We start from the raw sequence: 19589 nt of genomic DNA, 5'->3' as shown, positions 1-19589 counted from the left end.
CCTTTATCATTCAGACTATTGGTGCAGGCATTAGTTTTATCTATTTTACACTATTGTAACATCATCTATTTAGGAGCACCCAAAAAAATTCTAAGGAAATTAAGGATAATTCAGAAAACAGCTGTTCGATTGATTTTTGGTTTAAAAAAGAATGACCATATTAGTCCATATTATTGTTTACTTCATTGGCTACCTTTGGAGGCAAGAGTATAATTCAAATTTTCCTGTATCTGCTTTAAGCTGATATCGGGATTGTCTCCAGCTTACTTTTTTCCTCATTTTGTGTTGCATAGACCATCAAGAGAAACTAGAAACTTCTACTATTTGCTTATCCAAAAATTAATGGGTGTAGATATAAGACCTTCTTAGATAGGACCCTAACATTTCAAGCTGGTAGGCAACAGTCTTGGTTAGGTAAATGTATTCAGCAAGCTATGTCATCCTATTGCAGTTTTCAGAAATTAATTAAGACCACTTTGTTCGATAAGTTTATTACTTAGTGAGTTTTATTATTGAAATTCTATTTTACAAATATTTGCATTTTTTTACTGTATTATTGTATTTTGCTGATTGTTCAGCTCTTTTTAGTGTAAACTGCCTAGAACTTTTGGTTATGGCGGTATAAAAGAATAAAGTTATTATTATTATTAAATAAGGCTCCAAATACTCTTTTTAAACAGTGCTCAGAGTTTTAAATCTCAGACCAAACTGTATGATTAGATTGAGAAGTGGTCTTTACAAATACTTTGAGTTCTAGAAGAGGTCTTTACAAACACTATGGGTATTCTAATGATAGCAGATTAGTGGAATTTTTTATTATGATATTCATGAAAGGACAATAACATTCTAAACAAGTGCAATGATTGAGAGTCCAGACAAAGACTTTTAAGAGCTGAGGCATGACCCATAGTTCGGCCTGAGATTTAAAAAGAGTATTTGAAGTCTTATTTAATTCTGTGAAAGCAAAATTCATTGAGCCAGTTAGTGTGAATGTTTTCTACTGATAGATTTGATCTGGCTGATTTGATTAAAAAAACAAAAAAAAAACAAACAAAAAAAAACTTTCCCTATTTTTGTGAGTTTCTTCCAAACTATACATATTGAGATCTAAGTCTTCCCCACATGCTTTTTTTAAAATAAATTCTTTATTCATTTTTAAATAAAATAGATATGAAAACATTCAAATAATCCAGTAATATAACATACTGCACTCTATTCCAAGAAATAATATACTGCTATTAAAACCCTCCCCCCACCCTAACCCACCCCCCCCTCCCGGATGTGTATAACGATCTTTCATGAATCAAAGGGAAATAATATTTATAATTTATAACTTACAATATTTTGTTAACAGGCCCCCAGATTTCCTTAAATTTGCTATGATGTCCCCTCTGTAGAGAATTAATGTTTTCAAACTTATAAATCCGACATAAGGATTCCCACCAGAAACTGTAATTCAAGTTATCCCAAATTTTTCATTATCAACTGCATGGCTACTCCTGTCATGATAAGGAGCAATCTATTCTGATTCACATTAATTGGTTTCTTGGGTAATAATATCGTTCCAAATAATATTATATCATATGATAGTGATATTGGAACTTCCAGAATCGTAGTAATTTGACTCCAGATGGATTTCCAGAATTTGAGTATCAAGGGACAATAAAGCAATGTTACTTACCGTAACAGTTGTTATCCAGGGACAGCAGGCAGCTATTCTCACTAGTGGGTGATGTCATCAGACAGAGCCCCGGTACGGACGTCTCACAAGCACGTGTTGCTTGTAGAAACTTAAAAGTTTCTAGATGCCCGCACCGCGCATGCGCCGGTGCCTTCCCGCCCGGAGGTCCGGGCGTGTCTCCTCAGTTCAGGTAGCTAGCCTGAGAAGCCAACCCAGGGGAGGTGGGTGGGACGTGAGAATAGCTGCCTGCTGTCCCTGGATAACAACTGTTACGGTAAGTAACATTGCTTTATCCCAGGACAAGCAGGCAGGTATTCTCACTAGTGGGTGACCTCCAAGCTAACCTCAGCGGGATGGAGGGGGAGTTGGCGACTTAAGAGAATAAATTTTTCAATACTGTTTGGCCAAACTGTCCATCCCGTCTGGAGAGAGTATCCAGACAATAATGTGAGGTGAATGTGTGAACCGAGGACCAGGTGGCAGCCTTACAAATTTCCTCGATTGGTGTTGATCTGAGGAATGCTACTGAGGCTGCCATTGCTCTGACCTTATGGGCTGTGACCTTACAAGGAAGTGATAATCCAGCTGGGCATAGCAGAAAGAGATACAAGCCGCCATCCAATTAGAGATGGTGCGCTTTGATACGGGTCTTCCCAACTTATTAGGGTCGAAGGAGACAAAAAGTTGAGGAGTGGTTCTGTGTGGCTTGGTGCGATCCAGGTAGAAAGCCAGCGCACGTTTACAGTCTAGAGTGTGAAGGGCCGATTCTCCGTGGTGAGAATGGGGCTTAGGGAAGAATACTGGAAGTACAATGGATTGGTTGAGATGAAATTCTGAGACCACCTTAGGCAGGAATTTCGGGGTGAGTGCGGAGGACCACCTTGTCATGATGGAATACTGTGAATGGTGGATCCGCCATCAGTGCCTGGAGTTCGCTGACTCTGCGACAGCGGACGTAAGGGCTACCAGGAAAAGCACTTTCCAGGTGAGGTACTTAAGAGGGGCCCTGTTGAGTGGTTCAAACGGGGGCTTCATGAGACGGGAAAGGACTACATTGAGGTCCCAAACTACTGGGGGTGGTTTGAGAGGAGGGTTAACATGGAAGAGTCCTTTCATAAATCTGGCGACCACCGGATGGGCCGAGAGGGGTTTCCCTTGTAGGGCTGGTGGAACGCCGCAATAGCGCTCAGGTGGACTCGTATGGATGTAGACTTGAGCCCGGATTGAGATAGGTGTAGGAGATAGTCCAGCACGGAGGATAAGGAAGCTCGCTGAGGTTCCTTTGATTTAGAAACACACCATGAGGAGAATCTAGTCCATTTCTGGGAGTAGCACTGTCGAGTGGCGGGCTTCCTGGAAGCTTCCAAGACCTCCCTCACTTCTTGAGAGAAGTGGTGAGGGGTTACGTTGAGAGGAACCAAGCTGTCAGGTGGAGAGACTGCAGGTTGGGATGAAGCAGTGATCCTTGATGTTGAGTAAGTAGTGAAGGAAACACTGGAAGTGGTACTGGTTCCCTGCTGCTTGAGTTGAAGTAGGAGGGAGAACCAAGGTTGTCTGGGCCACCGAGGAGCTATTAGGATCATGGTGGCCTGTTCGAGTTTCAGCTTGACCAGAGTCTTCTGGATCAGCGGGAATGGTGGGAACGCATATAGAAATCGTTTCCCCCAGTTCAGTAGAAAAGCATCTGCCTCGAGGCGATGAGGGGTGTAGATCCTGGAGCAAAACTGAGGCAGTTTGGAGTTGTGGGGAGCCGCAAAGAGGTCTATCTGAGGCGTCCCCCACTGTGTGAAGATTTGGTGAAGGGGGCTGGAATGGAGAGTCCATTCGTGCGGTTGTAGTAGACGACTCAGTTTGTCTGCTAAGACGTTGTTCTCCCCCTGAATGTAGACTGCTCTGAGGAAGGCGTTGTGGCGCACCGCCCAGTCCCAGACTCGTAGAGCTTCCTGGCAAAGGAGGGCCGAGCCCGTGCCTCCTTGCTTGTTGATATAATACATGGCGGCCTGATTGTCTGTGCGAATGAGGATTACCATGTCGTGAAGTAGGTGTTGGAAAGCTTGGAGCGCATTGAAGATGGCTCTGAGTTCCAGTAGATTGATTTGGGTGTAAGTCTTTCCGCACTGGTCCAGAATCCTTGGGTGCGGAGACCATCCAGGTGGGCCCCCCATGCATAATTCGACGAATTCGGTTGTGAGAACTTTCTGATGGGGGAGAGAGTGCATCAGCAAACCTCTGGATAGATTCGAAGAGGTCATCCACCAAAGTAGAGACTGCCGAAGAGCAGGTGTGACTAAGATGTGTTTGTGAAGACTCTGGGGGACGAAGATAGGCCGAATGGTAGCACTCGATATTGTAGGTGCAGATTTCCCACCCGAAATCTGAGGAACTTTCGGGAGGCCGGGTGAATGGGGATGTGAGTGTAGGCCTCCTTGAGATCCAGGGAGCATAACCAGTCGTTCTGCTCGAGGAGGGGGTATAGAGAAGCCAAAGTCAACATGCGAAACTTCTCTTTGACCAGAAACTTGTTGAGGGCCCGAAGGTCTAAAATGGGTCGCAGGTCGCCCGTTTTCTTCGGGACGAGGAAGTACCGGGAGTAAAACCCTCGGTTCAATTGGTCTGACGGGACCGGCTCGACAGCCCGAAGCTGAAGTAAGGTTTGGACTTCCTGAAGAAGAAGGGCGGTCTGCGTCGAGCTTGAAGGATACTCTCTTGGAGGATGGTCCGGGGGGACCCGATGGAATTGAAGGGAGTATCCTTCTCTTATGATGGTAAGGACCCATAGGTCCGTGGTTATGGCCTCCCATCGATGGTAAAAAAGATGGAGGCGGCCCCCTATGGGAGAGGCTGAGTGCAGAACGTTGTCGGTTATGCTCCCGGGAGGGGAGTCAAAAGGGCTGGGGAGCCTTAGGTGCAGCCGGTGGCTGAGGTTTTTGTTGAGACTTCTGGGGAGGTTGTCTCTTCGCAGGTTGTCTCGCAGCAGGCGTTTGTCTGGGCATGTAACGCCGCTGGTAAATCAGGGGTGGCCTGGAAGGTCGAGACTGTTGAGGTATGGGTTTGGGCCGCAGGATGGATTGAAAAGATTTTTCATGATCCGACAGCTTCTTGGTAACAGTTTCGATAGACTCATCGAACAGGTCAGCTCCAGCACATGGTACGTTGGCGAGTCTGTCCTGGAGGTTAGGATCCATATCGATTGTACGGAGCCATGCCAGGCGACGCATGGCTACCGCGCTTGCGGCAGCACGTGCCGAGAGTTCGAATGCATCGAAGGAGGATTGCATCAGCTGGAGGCGTAATTGGGAGAGGGAGGCTACCACTTCCTCGAACTCGAATCGAGCTTGGTTGTCTATGAACGGAGTGAACTTGCGGAGCACCGGCAAGAAGAACTCCAGATAGGAAGAGAAAAAGAAATTGTAGTTCAGCACCCGTGACGCCATCATGGAGTTTTGATAGAATTTTCTACCAAATTTGTCCATCGTTCTCCCCTCTCGGCCCGGCGGTACAGAGGCGTAGACCTGGGAGGGATGAGAGCGTTTAAGAGAGGACTCGACCAGTAGGGATTGGTGGGAGAGTTGAGGGCCCTCAAACCCTTTATGGTGCACGATGGCGGTATCGAGCATCGAGTTTGCTGGGAATCGCCGGTATGGAGTACGGTGTTTCGAAACACTGCATGAAGGTCTGATCCAGCAATTTATGCAGGGGGAGCCGAAGCGACTCCGTTGGAGGGTTAGGTAAATGCATGGTGTCCAGATACTCTTTGGAGTATCGGGAGCCCGTGTCAAGGGTCACATCCAGATCATCCGCCATTTGTCGGAGGAATGATGAGAAGGACAATTGATCCGCCAGCGTCGGCCTGTGGGACGGGCTGGAGGAGGAGGAGGCCTCCGGGTCCATGGACATCGGGGAGTGGCAAGGAGAATCGGGCACCGGTGTCTCCTCGTACTCCGGGCCCCCCGGAGGGGACACCTCTGATGAGGAGTATCCCCTACGTTGCAGTTTTTTTCGGCGGTGACACCTCCGAATGGCGTGAAGAGTGCCAGGATGAGTGTCTTGATCGGTGCCCGTCTCGGTGGCGGGACGGGGATCGGGATCGTCTGTGCATAGCATGGTCTCCCGAGGCCCCCAAGTGGTGGATAGGGCTGGAAGCGGTGGATCGCAACTGGGGTTGCGATGCGGATTCTTGCGATGCTACCCAAGTCTGGTAAGGAGTACGGAAGAACTCTTCCTGACTATGCCCAGGGCTTTGAGTATCGATCGGAGGTCTGGTCCCATGTTGGCGCGGAGCCCGTAATGGGTTCTAATGGCGGCATATCGGTAAGCGAGGCTTGCCGCGTGGGCATCGCCGCCCTCCCCCCATTCGTCCTCGTCGGTTTCGAGGTCGAACGGCGTGGAGGAGGGGGGAGGGGGCGGACAGCCCCTTTGGACCGGTACCGGAGGTCACCCTGTATGGCAGCGATGAGCCCGGGTCCGATGGTCTGCATGAGCTCAACGAATTGAGCTTCCAGCACGGACCGTAGCGAAGCCGATAAGGAGGGATCCGCACCGAAAGGGGGGTCTCCTGCACGGTCATCGCGCTCCTTCGAGGCCGAGTGCTTCTGCTTAGTAGCTTTCGGGCACTTTGATGACCACTGGTGGCACTGTGGAAGGAAGAGGTACCTGAACCGAGGAGACCGGGGCAGGCACAGACGTCGAGCTCGTGGATGGTGTCGGGATGAACGATGCCGGTTTTCACCACACTCGGATGCAGGAGGGGTCGATACACCGTTTCGCCCGAACCGGGGAGGTATCAGATGAAGTGGAGGCTGAGGGATCCTTAGCTGCGTCCATCTTGAACATCGATTCCCACAATAGGCAACGCCGCTTGAATGAGCGTGCCGTAAGGGTAGAGCAAGGCCTGCACGATTTCGGAATGTGGTCAGGGCCCAAACACTGCAAACAGCGCCGGTGAGGGTCCGTGAGTGAAATCGCGCGTTGGCACTTGCTGCACTTTTTAAACCCGGTGATTGGCCGGGACATAGGCCGGAAAATCTCCGCCGCGAGGTCGAAGCCAGTGGGCCTGAGCCACGTGGCCGGCCCGTTCGACCCGCTGGAGGAAATAATCTTCTTTTTTTTTTTTTTTTTTACTGAAAAAGAAAAGTACTGTTAACTGTAATTAAAAGAAAGCGAAAAACGCGGACAAGGAAAGGCAAATTTAACTGAATTCAGCTAGCGCATGATGAAGTTGAACTTCTCAGCTCCGCGAGAAAGAAAGAACTGAGGAGACACGCCCGGACCTCCGGGCGGGAAGGCACCGGCGCATGCGCGGTGCGGGCATCTAGAAACTTTTAAGTTTCTACAAGCAACACGTGCTTGTGAGACGTCCGTACCGGGGATCTGTCTGATGACATCACCCACTAGTGAGAATACCTGCCTGCTTGTCCTGGGATAATATAGCAAATGATCCAGTGTCCCTATACCAAGATGACAGTGCCAGCATCTATTTTATTCCCCACATGCTTAATGACGATGACCACAGATCATTTTAAAAGCTACTTTCGGGACAAGTTCTATTGCTATCTCCAGAATTGTACACCATACTCCAAATGAAATCTTAAGACGTACAGAGACAGTGTTACCTGTTTATCCTTCTAGCCATTCTTCTCCCTATGCACCCAGGCATGCTTTTCGGATCATATTTCCTGTTTGGCCACTTTAAGATAGTCAACTATGAAGGTCCTGCTCTTCTCTATATACCAGTGATCTAGTTCTGGAGGACCATCAGTGGGTCAGGTTTTCAGGGTATCCCTAATACGCTTGAGAAATTTTCATACAAAGGAGATGGTAAGCATGCAAATCTCTCATATACATATTTGTTAGAGGTATCCTGAAAACCTGACCGACTGATGGCCCACAAAGGAACGTGAATAAAAATGTATACTGTACTGCCTTCCTTGGTCTTCTGCAGCCCAAATGCTTGACCCATTTTTTAGAATTAAATCTCAGCTGCCACATTCTAACCCATTCTTCCAGTTTTGCTATATCCCTTCTCTTATTAAATAAATAATCTACACCTTGCAGGGTGTCTATCCTGTTGCAGACTTTGGCGTCCTCCACAAAGTGACAGCCATTCTGCAATATTGCTTACAAAAATGTTAAAGAGAGCCAGACCAAGCATCAATTCCTGTGGCACACCACTGTATAAAAGTTGCTAACCTCAGAGGGAACTCTGTTTACCACTTCCCTTTGTTGCCTCCCACTCAGAATGCTGTTTCTAGAGTTACCTTTATTTCATTATATTAGTACAGCTCTCTGTTTGCACCTCATAGCAGATAATAGCAAAAAAATACTATTTTTATTCATGTCTGTGAAATGTCATTGAACATTACGAGGCTGTCTGTGCAGATAGTTCAGTATTGGGAAGAATAACCAAAATCATAGCAACCGATGCTAGGATCCACCTTACAATTTTGTTTTAAAATTTGATACAATCGCTTAATAAAAAATTTTCAAAGCAGTGTACCTATTAAAAAATAGGGGAAACAAAATTGTTTAATATACTAACCAAGACAAACACAGACTTAGACGTACCTGATACCGAGGGAAGAAAGTAGAACTACAATTTTTAAGGAGAAAAGGAACAATGAGGATTACAATAGGATGGGGAAACAAGTGCAGCAAATCATATTTGAAATAAATAAGAATGCATGAGTGGGCAAAATAAACATTGTCAGAACCCTGGCTCCAGGTTTAGTTTTCGAATGCATCCCTATATAAAAAGGCTTTTAAGGAACTTTTGAATCCTTCTAAAGCAGTTTCTACTCTTAAGATAAAAAGGGAGGGAGTTCCATAACTGGGGTGCGGTGGTTGAAAATATCTCATTGTGTCTGGTGGCAATGATCTTTAATGAGGGTACAGATAAGAGATTTGGGTCGCTTGTACATAAGGATCTAAGAGGGGTAAATGGTATTAGTAGTCTGTCCAAAAATAGAGGAAGATTTGACTGAAGGATTTTAAATGATAAAAGGGCTATTTTGTACAAGATATGGTGAGGAATCGGAAGCCAAAGGGCATTTCTCAAAAGCGGTGTTATGTGATATTTCCTGGAATTTGTAATGATTTTATTGCTGTGCTTTGAATTAATTGTAATCACCTCAGTTTCTGTGCAATGCCTTTGTTATATGAATTGCAATAGTCTAATTTTGAGATAACGAGTGAATAGATAAGATTTAATGTGAATGTTAAGAGCAGATGGTTAGCGCCTAAGAAAAAGATCTGGGTGATATTGTAAACCAGTGTCCCACAAACTTGTCGAGCCATGGCGAGACCAAAATAAGACAGTCATAACTTCATCATTTGAGATTCGAGTGACAGATGGTTTGATCTCTTCCAGAATCGATTTGTTAGTTCTTCTGGCTGCCCATGGCATGGCCTAAAATCCTTCTCCAGCACTAAAGCTAAAATGGGGTCAATCTTTTTTCTGTCTCGTTTCTGTAGTATCCAGCTTTTGCATGCAAACACATGCTACCTGGACAGTCAAGTTAAGAACTATGCCAATTTTCTATTAAGGGAGAAGTCTTAATTCCTCCCCACCACAACATCAGTCTCTAAATGTCTACATAATCAATGTGAAACAGTACCAATACAAGACTTGAAGTGAACTGTAGTTGAACAAGCACTGCTTGCTAATAACTTAAGATATGTCCATTCTTGATTGCATCATGTCTGTTATTTGCTCTTAATGTATATTCCAATTGTGTCATTTTTTACTTTGGAGACATGATCATTGTATCTATGTGTGCTTAATACTATGTTTCATTTGTAATGTGCCGACATCTATAATAATAAAACACTAAGCACGCAAGCGCACTCGCGCCTCGTGTTCCCTGATCCCTGATCTGTTGGGATGTGGCGGCACGAGTGCGCATGCGCTAGATGGCGCGGAGTGAGGGTCCTGGACTTAGGGGAAGGAGAGCAGGCCCGGGAGAGCAAAGGAAGCCTCAGTGACACTGAGCCGCGAGGGAGAAGGGGAGCGGAAGGGGGAGCGGTGGAGAGGCGGGGCCAGCCGAGAGGGATCCAACAGGGTATCCTCATCCTTCTTGGGGTCACCGGTTTGGGGGAGAGAAGCTATGGGCACCCGGACAAGCCTCCCTGCTCTCCACCTCGCGCCGCTGCAGTGGGGTCCTCTCACGAGACGCGGCTGCCAGGAGTAGGGCTTCAAGGCGAGGCGGCTGTCGGCAATTTGCTTTTCGTCGTTTCCTGTTGGAGCTTTCACATGAATGCTCCCCTCCGACCAATCCCGGCAACTCGCCCATCGCTAGCGTTTTCGGATTTGACAGAGAGAAGATGGCGGCGGAGGCAGGGCCTCCTTCCGCTGGGGCAGCCGACTTCGAGGGAACTGGAAGACGGTGAGGGCCTAAGACCGTTTTAAAGCTGCAGATGCTGTCACTAGGGAGTCGCACAGAGTGAGGAGCCGGGACTTAGGGGAAGGAGAGCAGGCCTGGGATTCGGCCGGCCCCAGCCAGGCAAGACCCCCCTTCCCCGCCGCACAGCTACTCTTAGATTTACCCTTCTCCTTCACTGCCAATTCCATAGGGGACAGGTGAGGGAAGGAGGCTTTACTAGCACCCGTTAATGTAACGGGCTAAAAAACTAGTCATGAATATTGTCTGTTGCATGAAAATGTTTCCCATGTTGCCTATTAAGATGTTTCATTTGTACTCAGCTACCATTTATATTTTCATTATAAGATTTTCTATTGCACACTGTATTCTGTTTCTAGGATTCAATGAGCCATCTCCAAAATTATCTTATTGACTGTATTTATGCTTACATTTAATCACTTTACTTTTTTAAATAAAACTGTAAAGATTCATGCCTAGCTGTACCTTTTATACACTAACTTGGGAGAACCTCTTCATAAAGGTAGTTCATTTATATAAAATTCAGAACTGGTATTATTATTAGTTCGAGTATATATGTAGAATATCCAAGAGTGCTCATTAAGACAACTCTATTTATGAAAGATGATTTGTCCTAATTCTGAAGAGTGAATTTTTATGTATGGTCTATATATGGTCTATTTATTGTTGTATTGTCCTACAATTATGAATGTATCATGTGGATCGCTTAGGTGTAAGTGGGATACAAGTTTTTAAATAAAGAAAAAAGTGAAAAAAGAAAATTAGAAAATTAGAAAAGGTGACAAAATTGCAGACTGCACATTATAATGGTGTGAGGAAGAGCTTACAGCAGGGGGTCTCAAAGTCCCTCCTTAAGGGCCGCAATCCAGTCGGGTTTTCAGGATTTCCACAATGAATATGCGTGAGATCTATGTGTATGCACTGCTTTCAATGCATATTCATTGGGGAAATCCTGAAAACCCGATTGGATTGCGGCCCTCAAGGAGGGACTTTGAGATCCCTTCCCTGGCTTACAGCTATAGGCTAAAATTCAGGGGCTAATAGCCAGGAATATAACTGCTCCAATCCCAATAACATGTTCAGACCTTGGGCAAATCGCTGAGTTTATTTTATTTTTTTGCTTCAGGTGTAGTTCTTCTTGGACAGGGAAATACATAGCATACCTGAATATAACCTGCTTGACTAACTACCAAAAAAAGGCATGAACTCGATCTGAAAGTACTATTTTTTCCCAGTGAAGTTGTGTTTCAGGCCTGCAGTTCCAGAGTCCAAGGAAGCCTGTTGCCAACAGAAAATAGTAGATTTCATACCTAGGTGTATATAAGGTGTTTATAAATGTAAATATATAACACACTAGAGGCTGATCGAATTTTGGGTTCGGCACTGAAACAGACCTGAAATGAAATCCTTCCCCTCGCAGGCCCTCCCTGGGCCTACCTAAAGCAGCCCTGGTGGTCTAGTGGCCTCTTTGGGAGCAGGAATGAACCTCATTCATTCTTGCTCAGTGCCAATGCTCTGAAGAAATAGCTACTGAGACTGCTGCAAGAGGGTCCCGATAGTCATTCTGAGATTGGAACCAGCATAGGAGTGAATCTATTGTGCATGCTGGTTCCAATCTCACAATGGCTGCCAGGACTTCCCATGGCAGTCTCAGCAGCTATTTCTACTGGAACCAGCCATGCACGGAAGGGAGTGGGGAGACTACTGCACCCTTTACCCACCAATGAGGTAAGCCCAGGAGGGGGCAGGATCAATTTTGGTTCAGAGGCCAATTTTGATCACAGATTCGGTTTCAGCAGAAACTAAAGATCCTCTTGATTTCAGCTGGGCTGTAATACACACACACACACACAATATATATACATACACACACACACACATATACATATACACACACATGCTCACACCCTACATAAATAAGTGGGTATGGGTGTAAGTTACACATAGGAGTGTTCTATATCGACAGCAATGTGGTAAGATATGTTTATATATATACACATTTATTTCATTACTAGTTTCCTCAAAATTATTTTGGCATCAAAGAATGATGCAAAGGTAAACTGAAGAGGTTTAATTTCATGTACATGTCAGCCTGACAAATCTATAAAGTTTTAACAGGCAGGGTTAAGGGCTCAAACAAAGAAGTGATTTGCAACTATTTCTGAGACAGTAAAACTGAGCCCCACACTAGCAGTGAAGCATAATTCAATCAGGCCTGGTACATTTTATTAAATATATTAGTACACCATTTGGTTCAGAATTTTTTTTCTTGTTTTCCTCCTCTAAACCTAGGTGCGTATTATAGTGCAAAAAATACGGTACAGTGCTTCCCGCGAATTTGCGGTCTGCGATTTGCGGTCCCCAGTCATTCACAGTATTTTCAGACCGCAAATGACTGGACAGGAGAGAGCAGCCGGAGAGGGCAGCCGAAGCATCGGCGAGTTAAGAAAATCACTCGCGGTATGCTCCGACCGCCTCTTCCTCTACTAAAGTTGGGCTTCACCAATCAGGAACTGCGTGTCAAAGCAACTCCTGATTGGTGAGGCCCGACTTTAGTACAGGAAGAAGAGGCGGTCAGAGCATACTGCGAGGTGATTTCCTTCACTTGTCGGCGCTCTGGCTGCCCTCTCCAGTCTCCCCTGCTTAAAAAACATATTGGCGGTTTTTCAACATTCGTGGGGGTTCCTGGAACGGAACCCCTGCAATAATCGGGGGGAATACTGTATATGTTTTGGGAAAAATCAAACATACTAAAGAAATAAAAGTACTTAATAGTGAATAATTGGTTACTGGACCGGGAAAGTTTGTACGCCCCCAATTAACTTGTTAATTGTAGGGAAACAAGCTATATTGACTACACTTCACCTTCCGTATTCGCAGTGGTTAGGGGCAGAGCGGCTCGTTATATTATTAAAACCGCACACATATTATGGGCGGGTTCTGTCCCTAACCCCCGCTTCCCTCCAGCTATTTTAAGCTCTGTACGCCCCCTCCCCTTAAGCCTTACTTGTTGGTCTAGCAGGTTTTTGGGGCAGGAGCGATCTTCCCATGCTCCTGCCCCGTGCAGATCGCTCACAGGAAATGGCTGCCTTGAGCGCGGGTCGTTTCTTGTGACTACGACGGGAGCTCAAGGCAGCCATTTCCTGTGAGCTATCTGCACGGAGCAGGAGCGTGGGAAGATCGCTCCTGCCCCGAAAACCCACTAGACCACCAGGTAAGGCTTAAGGGGGGGCTTCCAGGGCTTAAAATAGCCCAAAAAATGAAGACGCATTTTTTGGTTTAAAAATGCAAATAAGCGAATCCGTAGATACGTAAACCGCGAATACGGAGGGGGAAGTGTACCTAGTTCAAGAATACAAGCTCTGTAAAAGTAGGAGGTTCATATTTTATCTTTCAATCAACATCAAAACAGGCAGATAAACAGGATGCAGCAGAATAGGTAATCTCTATTAAGGCATTGGACTGAAAGGTCCCTGGAGCTGATCCCAAAAGATGTGCAATAGAAATATTTAGGATGCTGAATTGGTGATATACAGACTAAAAAAGACTCTGCATATAAAATGTAGGTATAATATTAGAAGGAAACAACAAATCAAAGCTAGATCTCTTGCACATCTTCTGCAGACTTCCACTGCAAAACTTAAATCAACTATCTCTTCATAGGATAGGGTAGCTGAAGGGATCAAAATTAAGTGTACGCTGCAAAGATTAATTTGATAAGGATATCCAGTGGAGGTAGTAATGTGAATAGTGAAATAATCAACAGGAGTGTAAGGAACCAAAGCAAACTATTAAAATAATTTAAAAATAAAATGTACATGTGCTGTTAAGAACATAACATAAGAATGCCATACTGAGGCATGACCAAAGGGCCCATCAAGCCCAGTATCCCATTTCCAACAGTGGCCAACCCAAGGTCCCAAGTACCTGGCTGAAACTCAAAGAGTAGCAACATTCCAGAGCTGAGATTTGTGATGTCATAAAGCCTCATTCCACCAATGCCTAAGAGCCAGCCTCACTCAGTGATGTAACAAGCCTGATTGGTTCACATAAGAAAATAAGAATTGTTTTATTGGGACAGATCAAAGGTCCATCAACTCAGTTCCTATTTCCAACAGGGGCCAACCAGGTCCCAAGTACCTAGCTAGAATCCCAAGCAGTTAATTCCAAAAGGTCCATGAAGCTGAGTGTCCCATTTCTGATTATGGCCAATCCAGATTAGAGAATGACACGGAGACAAATGTGTCCGCATCCCCGCAGGAACTCAATTTCCCCGTCCCCGCGAGTTTTATCCCTGTCCTATTCCTGTAAATCTGCCGTAATCACACAAGCCTCGAACATTTATGATTTTAAAATGTTTGAAGCTTGTGCAGATGAGGATGGAGCTTGCAGGAATGGGGCAGGGACAGGAAAAGAACTCACGGGGACAAGATGGGAAAATGAGTTCCCGAGGGGATGGGGAAAAATCTGTCCCCTGTGTCATTCTCTAATCCAGATCTCAAGTACTGGGCACAATCTCAAAAAAATATAGATATAGAAATAGAACAGTATTATTTAGGGATCAATAGGTACAAAGATGTATCAGTATGTACATAGATAGTACATTTATAAGGATAAAGAATTTAATCAAATTTGTTCGATTTGGATATTCAGTCCACTTTACCAAAACTGTGCAAGGCAGCATACAGTCTTTTTGAAGTCTGGGTGCAGGGGACATCTGCTCTAGAGACACTGCTCATGCTCAACTGAAGTATTACCCTTGTGTTCTGATCTAAGGCCTCTTTTACAAAGTTCGCAGTAGCGATGGTAAATGCACCAAGGCCCACAGGAACTAACTGGGCTTCAGATTTTCGCTCAGCCTTTACCGCCTTCTATGAGCTCTCTTGCAGTCTGTGTTCAAGTGTGACATTATCAATTAGTCAGTTTCCAAGTTTATTCTATACTTGATATATCGTCTATCAACTCTGTACCTAGACGTTTACATATTAAAAAATTTATACAAGAAAGTAAAATTTAAAAATATATTTTTTCAGTAGATAAGACGAGGATCAAGGGTTAGGCAAGAGTAAAAACATTGAGATAAAATAAATTTTTTAAAAAGGGTGGTAAGAGGGCAAGAAAACAAAGGAGGGGATGAATGATGTACGGGGAGGAGGGGTGGTTTGTATACAAAGCAAGGCGAGGACAATCCCATCTCCATTGGGTTAACTGGTATTCTAGGATTGCTGCCCTGGCAACCTCACCCATTTAGGGCTTGCCATCAAACTATCATACTTGCAGCATAAGCCTTTCACAGTTTGCTAAGTCTAAAGTAATATGTCTTCCTTACTACCGGGCAAACTTACCATGTTTTGAAGACCTGCAGTACGGAAGACGTATTATACTTTAGGCTGCTCTGGGACTTTCCCTCTGCTGCATCTAAACCAGCTATCTCCTTCACCCAAGCCTGAACTAGTACAGGACCCAACAGATGCCCATTCTTCAAACCCTTAGCTACAGTAATAGCAAGATTTTACAAGGTAACAGCTACAGGGTTTAAAACAAAACCATTTACAGCTGACATTATGAACTAATAAGCAGTAGTGCTGCCCCCGATTTAGGAAAAAAAAATTTTTGATTCATTCAGCCTAATGAATTGATTTTCGATTCGACTTTTACTGCTCAATCTGGGTGTTTTTTTTCAAACATTCCTGGTGGGTTTATTTTATAGCTCTTCACCCACCCACCTCCTTTGCCCTCCCCCCTACCCACACTGGCACTTTGGTGTAATCAAAATAAACAAAAAAGACTTTTTCCTCTCTCTGTTAAGTACTAGCCTCACGTTCGCAGTCCTAACAACCAGCTTTGGCAGGATACACATTTTCAAATCTGATGTATTGTAATCACAAAACAGAAATAAAATTATTTTTTCTACTTTTAGTGTCTGGTAACTATTTCAAATCATGTTGGTCCCAGGCTTGGTTTCTGTTTGTCTTCTGATAACTCGCTTGCCAGGGTCTCCTGCCATTTGCCGTTTGCTTCTTTCTCTGTGCTAACCATCCATCTACCATCTCTGTCCTCCCCTTCCATTTCCCTTCCCTCCCCGGAGGTCTGGTATCTTTCCTTTTTTTCGTCACCATCTCCACAGCTGCAGCGATGGACCCCACCATCCCCAGATCCACCATCTCTCCTTTTCGCAACTACCTTTTTATCCACCATCTCTCCCTCCTTCTCACCTCCCCAGGGTCCACCATCTCTCCTTTTTATTCTCAACTACCCATCATATCCAGTATCTCTATCCCCCTCTCCACACCATCCCCTTGTGTCTAACTTCTCTCCCTTTTCTGTTCTTCCCTCCCTCCATCCCATTGTCTACCAACTCTCTCCTTCTCCTGTTTTTAGACCCATTATTTCTTCCCCTCCCCTCTCACCCTCAGTCTGGCATATGCACGTCTCTTTGGATCCTCCCTCTCCTCCCCTCCCTCCGTGTACTTGTACATCAGCCACCCCCCCCCCCCCCCCCCCCCCCCCCCCCCCGAAGGCCTGCATGTTTCCCCCTTATCTCTAGCGGTCCTCCGGCCTCACCTTCAAAACTAGTTATGGCAGCCTGCAGAGGATCGCCAGTGCTGTAGTGATCCTAGCAGGCTGCCGTCGGCCTCTGCGGGCAGCATTAATAAGCAGTAGTAAACTGTTTTAAGAGGTAAATGGACAGTCTCCCTCAAAAAAAATTAGGTCCTTATGATTTCGGGCTCTAAATACATTTTTTCTTTGTGTTTCTTGGGACTTGAAGATAAATGGAATTAAGGTCAGACATGAGTCTTCATTCACAAGTACCAGGAATTTTCCCTTGTTTCATCTCTCCTCCCAATTTACTTTAGTCCAGGCTTTGTAAACAGTTCTTAGCCATGGTCAATGTAGCAGAGATTCTTCTCCCAAATGCTACCTTCAAAACCACCATAAATAGACCTTAGGACACAAAAGTTCTAAGCTGGGATTCAAACTTAGGTTCATCTGCAAATGGCAGCATCTGAGCCTTCAGGCTGGCACACTTACCTATTTATACTTGACTGCAAGTCAATCTTGTGGATAAATCAAGGGAAATTTTGAACTAAAAATGGCCAGAATTTGTTGTGACCTGTATACGAGTCTAAGTCGAGTTCAAGCAAAGAATGGAGACACCTCTCCCTCCCCACCCCCAACAGATTCACCATACCTTTTCCACTCCATTTCCCCCTCCACACACACAGACTTGCATGCACTTTCGCTACACTCCCCCCCACCACAGATCCGCCGTTGCCCTTTCTGCTGCACCCCCTCCCAAACGCACACACCCACCCATGCCTTCAGCTGCATCTTCCCCCCACACAATCTTCCCGTGTCCTTTCTGCTGCACCCCATTCACACACAAAGAACTGCATGCTCTTTCCGCTGCATCCCCACACAGTTTCGCCTTGCTCCTTCAGCTGCATATTCCCCCTTCCAGATCCACCATGCCCTTTCCGCTGCACCCACACACACCTTCATGCCCTTTTGCACTGTACATCCCTCCCACACACGGAGTCGTTGTGCCCCTTCAGCTGCACCTCAGCACTTAGATCCATCTTGCCCCTTCACGCTGCACCTTTCCCCTTTATCACTTTATAAAAAGTAAAATATGACTTCATCTTAAAAAGCGGTTCATTAAATTCTCATCTTTTTAATATTTGTGCAATTATACATTAACCCATGATTAAAGTAGCACAACCTGACAATTAACCTAACAGCATGAGTTATCTGGAATAGGATTGTCAACAGTAAATTTTAAAGTACTTGCAGATTTGCAAACGGAATCCAAAAACTTCACTAAGCAGCATACAAGAATTTACACAAACTGAATAAATTAACATACTGTTCTTACTTCCCTATTTTCCTCTCTCACCAAGGTAGTGACATAGTGAATAATCCACTATTTAGACTAGTACTCAGCTTGCACAATCCACCATTTTCTCACCCCAGACAAGTGACCAGACTGCAAATGATGCTCCAACAATGACCTTACCTTCATGAGGCGACGTTTTCTACCTTGTACAAATTCCATAAACATCTCCATAACACTCCTGTATTTTGTGTAATGCATCTGTGGATCGCAGTTCCATAAGGCACGGAGCTCCTTGAGAGTGTTTCCAAAATCTCCTTTATGAATTTTTGCTTCATTTAAAGAATTCTTTTACACCCACTGTAAGCTACTGAATTGTTCGCCATGTCGCCCATGATGAATAATAAATCAAGTCTTTCCAATTGGGAATAATTCTAAATTTTCAAATATTTCCAGAAAGGAGAATAATCCTTAGAATGATCCCACTCACCAGAAACATGTCAAGGAAATGAAAAAGAAAGTATCGAAGACTGTGCCAAGTGATATATCTTGTATTTTGGTTCCATGCTGCGTTCCTCTTCTGCTCATCAAACCTGGGGGGCAAAAGGAAGTTATAAATTATAAAGTTTAAATCCTAGAGATGCAAGATTAGAAGAAAATTTACCTTACGTAATAACTTCCTTTCTTTGCTAGTCTAGCCCAGACTGAAGGGCTTTGTCTCCCTATCAGCAAATGGAAGCAGAGACTTGACCAGGGATGGCAAATCTGGCCCGCAGTGTAATTATATTATGTTTCCCCTTTTCCCCCTCGTTTTTTTAAACTTATCTCATTGTAACTATGTATTCCCTTCACCTTGATCCTCCTCGTGTCATCAGTCATTTATTTTTGTTTTTAATCTCTTTAATACTTAGTAAAGTTTTTACTTATTTACAGTACTTTAGATACATTTGAAAGACGGTATATCAAGAAATCAAACTTGAAATTTGATACTTTAATAAAATAAGTTCAATATAAAATTATAACTATTCGAGGCTTGTACGGATGAGATCAGACTGTTTGCGATGACAGGGACCAAGCTCGCAGGGACAGGGCGGGCATGGGGCCAAATTTTTTTCCCCATGTCATTCTCTGGTCAGCAGCTGCTGCCAGTAAGGCAAACACTGCTCACTACAATTTTGCTGTGTTTAATTTCTTGCCTCTCCAAAAAAAATCCCACAGACACAAACTAAGAGAAAACAGAAGAAGGAGGAGAGGGACCTGCAACCACTAGGTTTACATCCAAGCTACCTAGTTAACTCAACCTTTAGCTCAACTGACCCACAAAGTCCAGGAGCCCACCAGAAAAAGCATTCACGAGCTGATGATAAACTTGAAACTTGAAACTTGAGAGCCACACAGAGTTTCTACCAAATTACTTGAGTCCGGAGGAATACTGGGCCAGAGCAGATACACAACAGCCTTAAAAGGCAGAGATTTGCTGTACTCTCTCCACCTGCGGTAGATGAGCCCACTAATTACTAACAAACCCACTAATTACAATCCTGAGGATCAGTCCAGGTTTAATCCCACTGCTGCCACTAACACTACTTGGGCAAATCTACTTGGGCTGCCTCAGAGATGGACTTACAATTTAAGTTGTTTGAGACAAAACAAATACTGACTAAATACTAACCACTAC

At 44.8% G+C, this 19589-nt stretch overlaps 1 protein-coding gene across 1 annotated transcript in view; it reads right to left on the bottom strand.

Moving 5' to 3' along the window:
* ATP2B1 (ATPase plasma membrane Ca2+ transporting 1) overlaps positions 1-19589 on the bottom strand; it is a 274638-nt gene that overhangs the window by 155319 nt on the left and 99730 nt on the right. The window contains 3 exon segments of the mRNA XM_033951664.1: positions 18095-18196; positions 18199-18262; positions 18265-18504. Coding sequence (XP_033807555.1) covers positions 18095-18196; positions 18199-18262; positions 18265-18306 — 208 coding nt within the window. The 5' untranslated portion in view covers positions 18307-18504.

The sequence above is a fragment of the Geotrypetes seraphini genome, chromosome 7 (assembly GCF_902459505.1).
Source record: "Geotrypetes seraphini chromosome 7, aGeoSer1.1, whole genome shotgun sequence".
NCBI lineage: Eukaryota > Metazoa > Chordata > Amphibia > Gymnophiona > Dermophiidae > Geotrypetes > Geotrypetes seraphini.
Note: the sequence above shows the minus strand (reverse complement) of the source record. Positions and strands in the feature narration are given on the sequence as shown.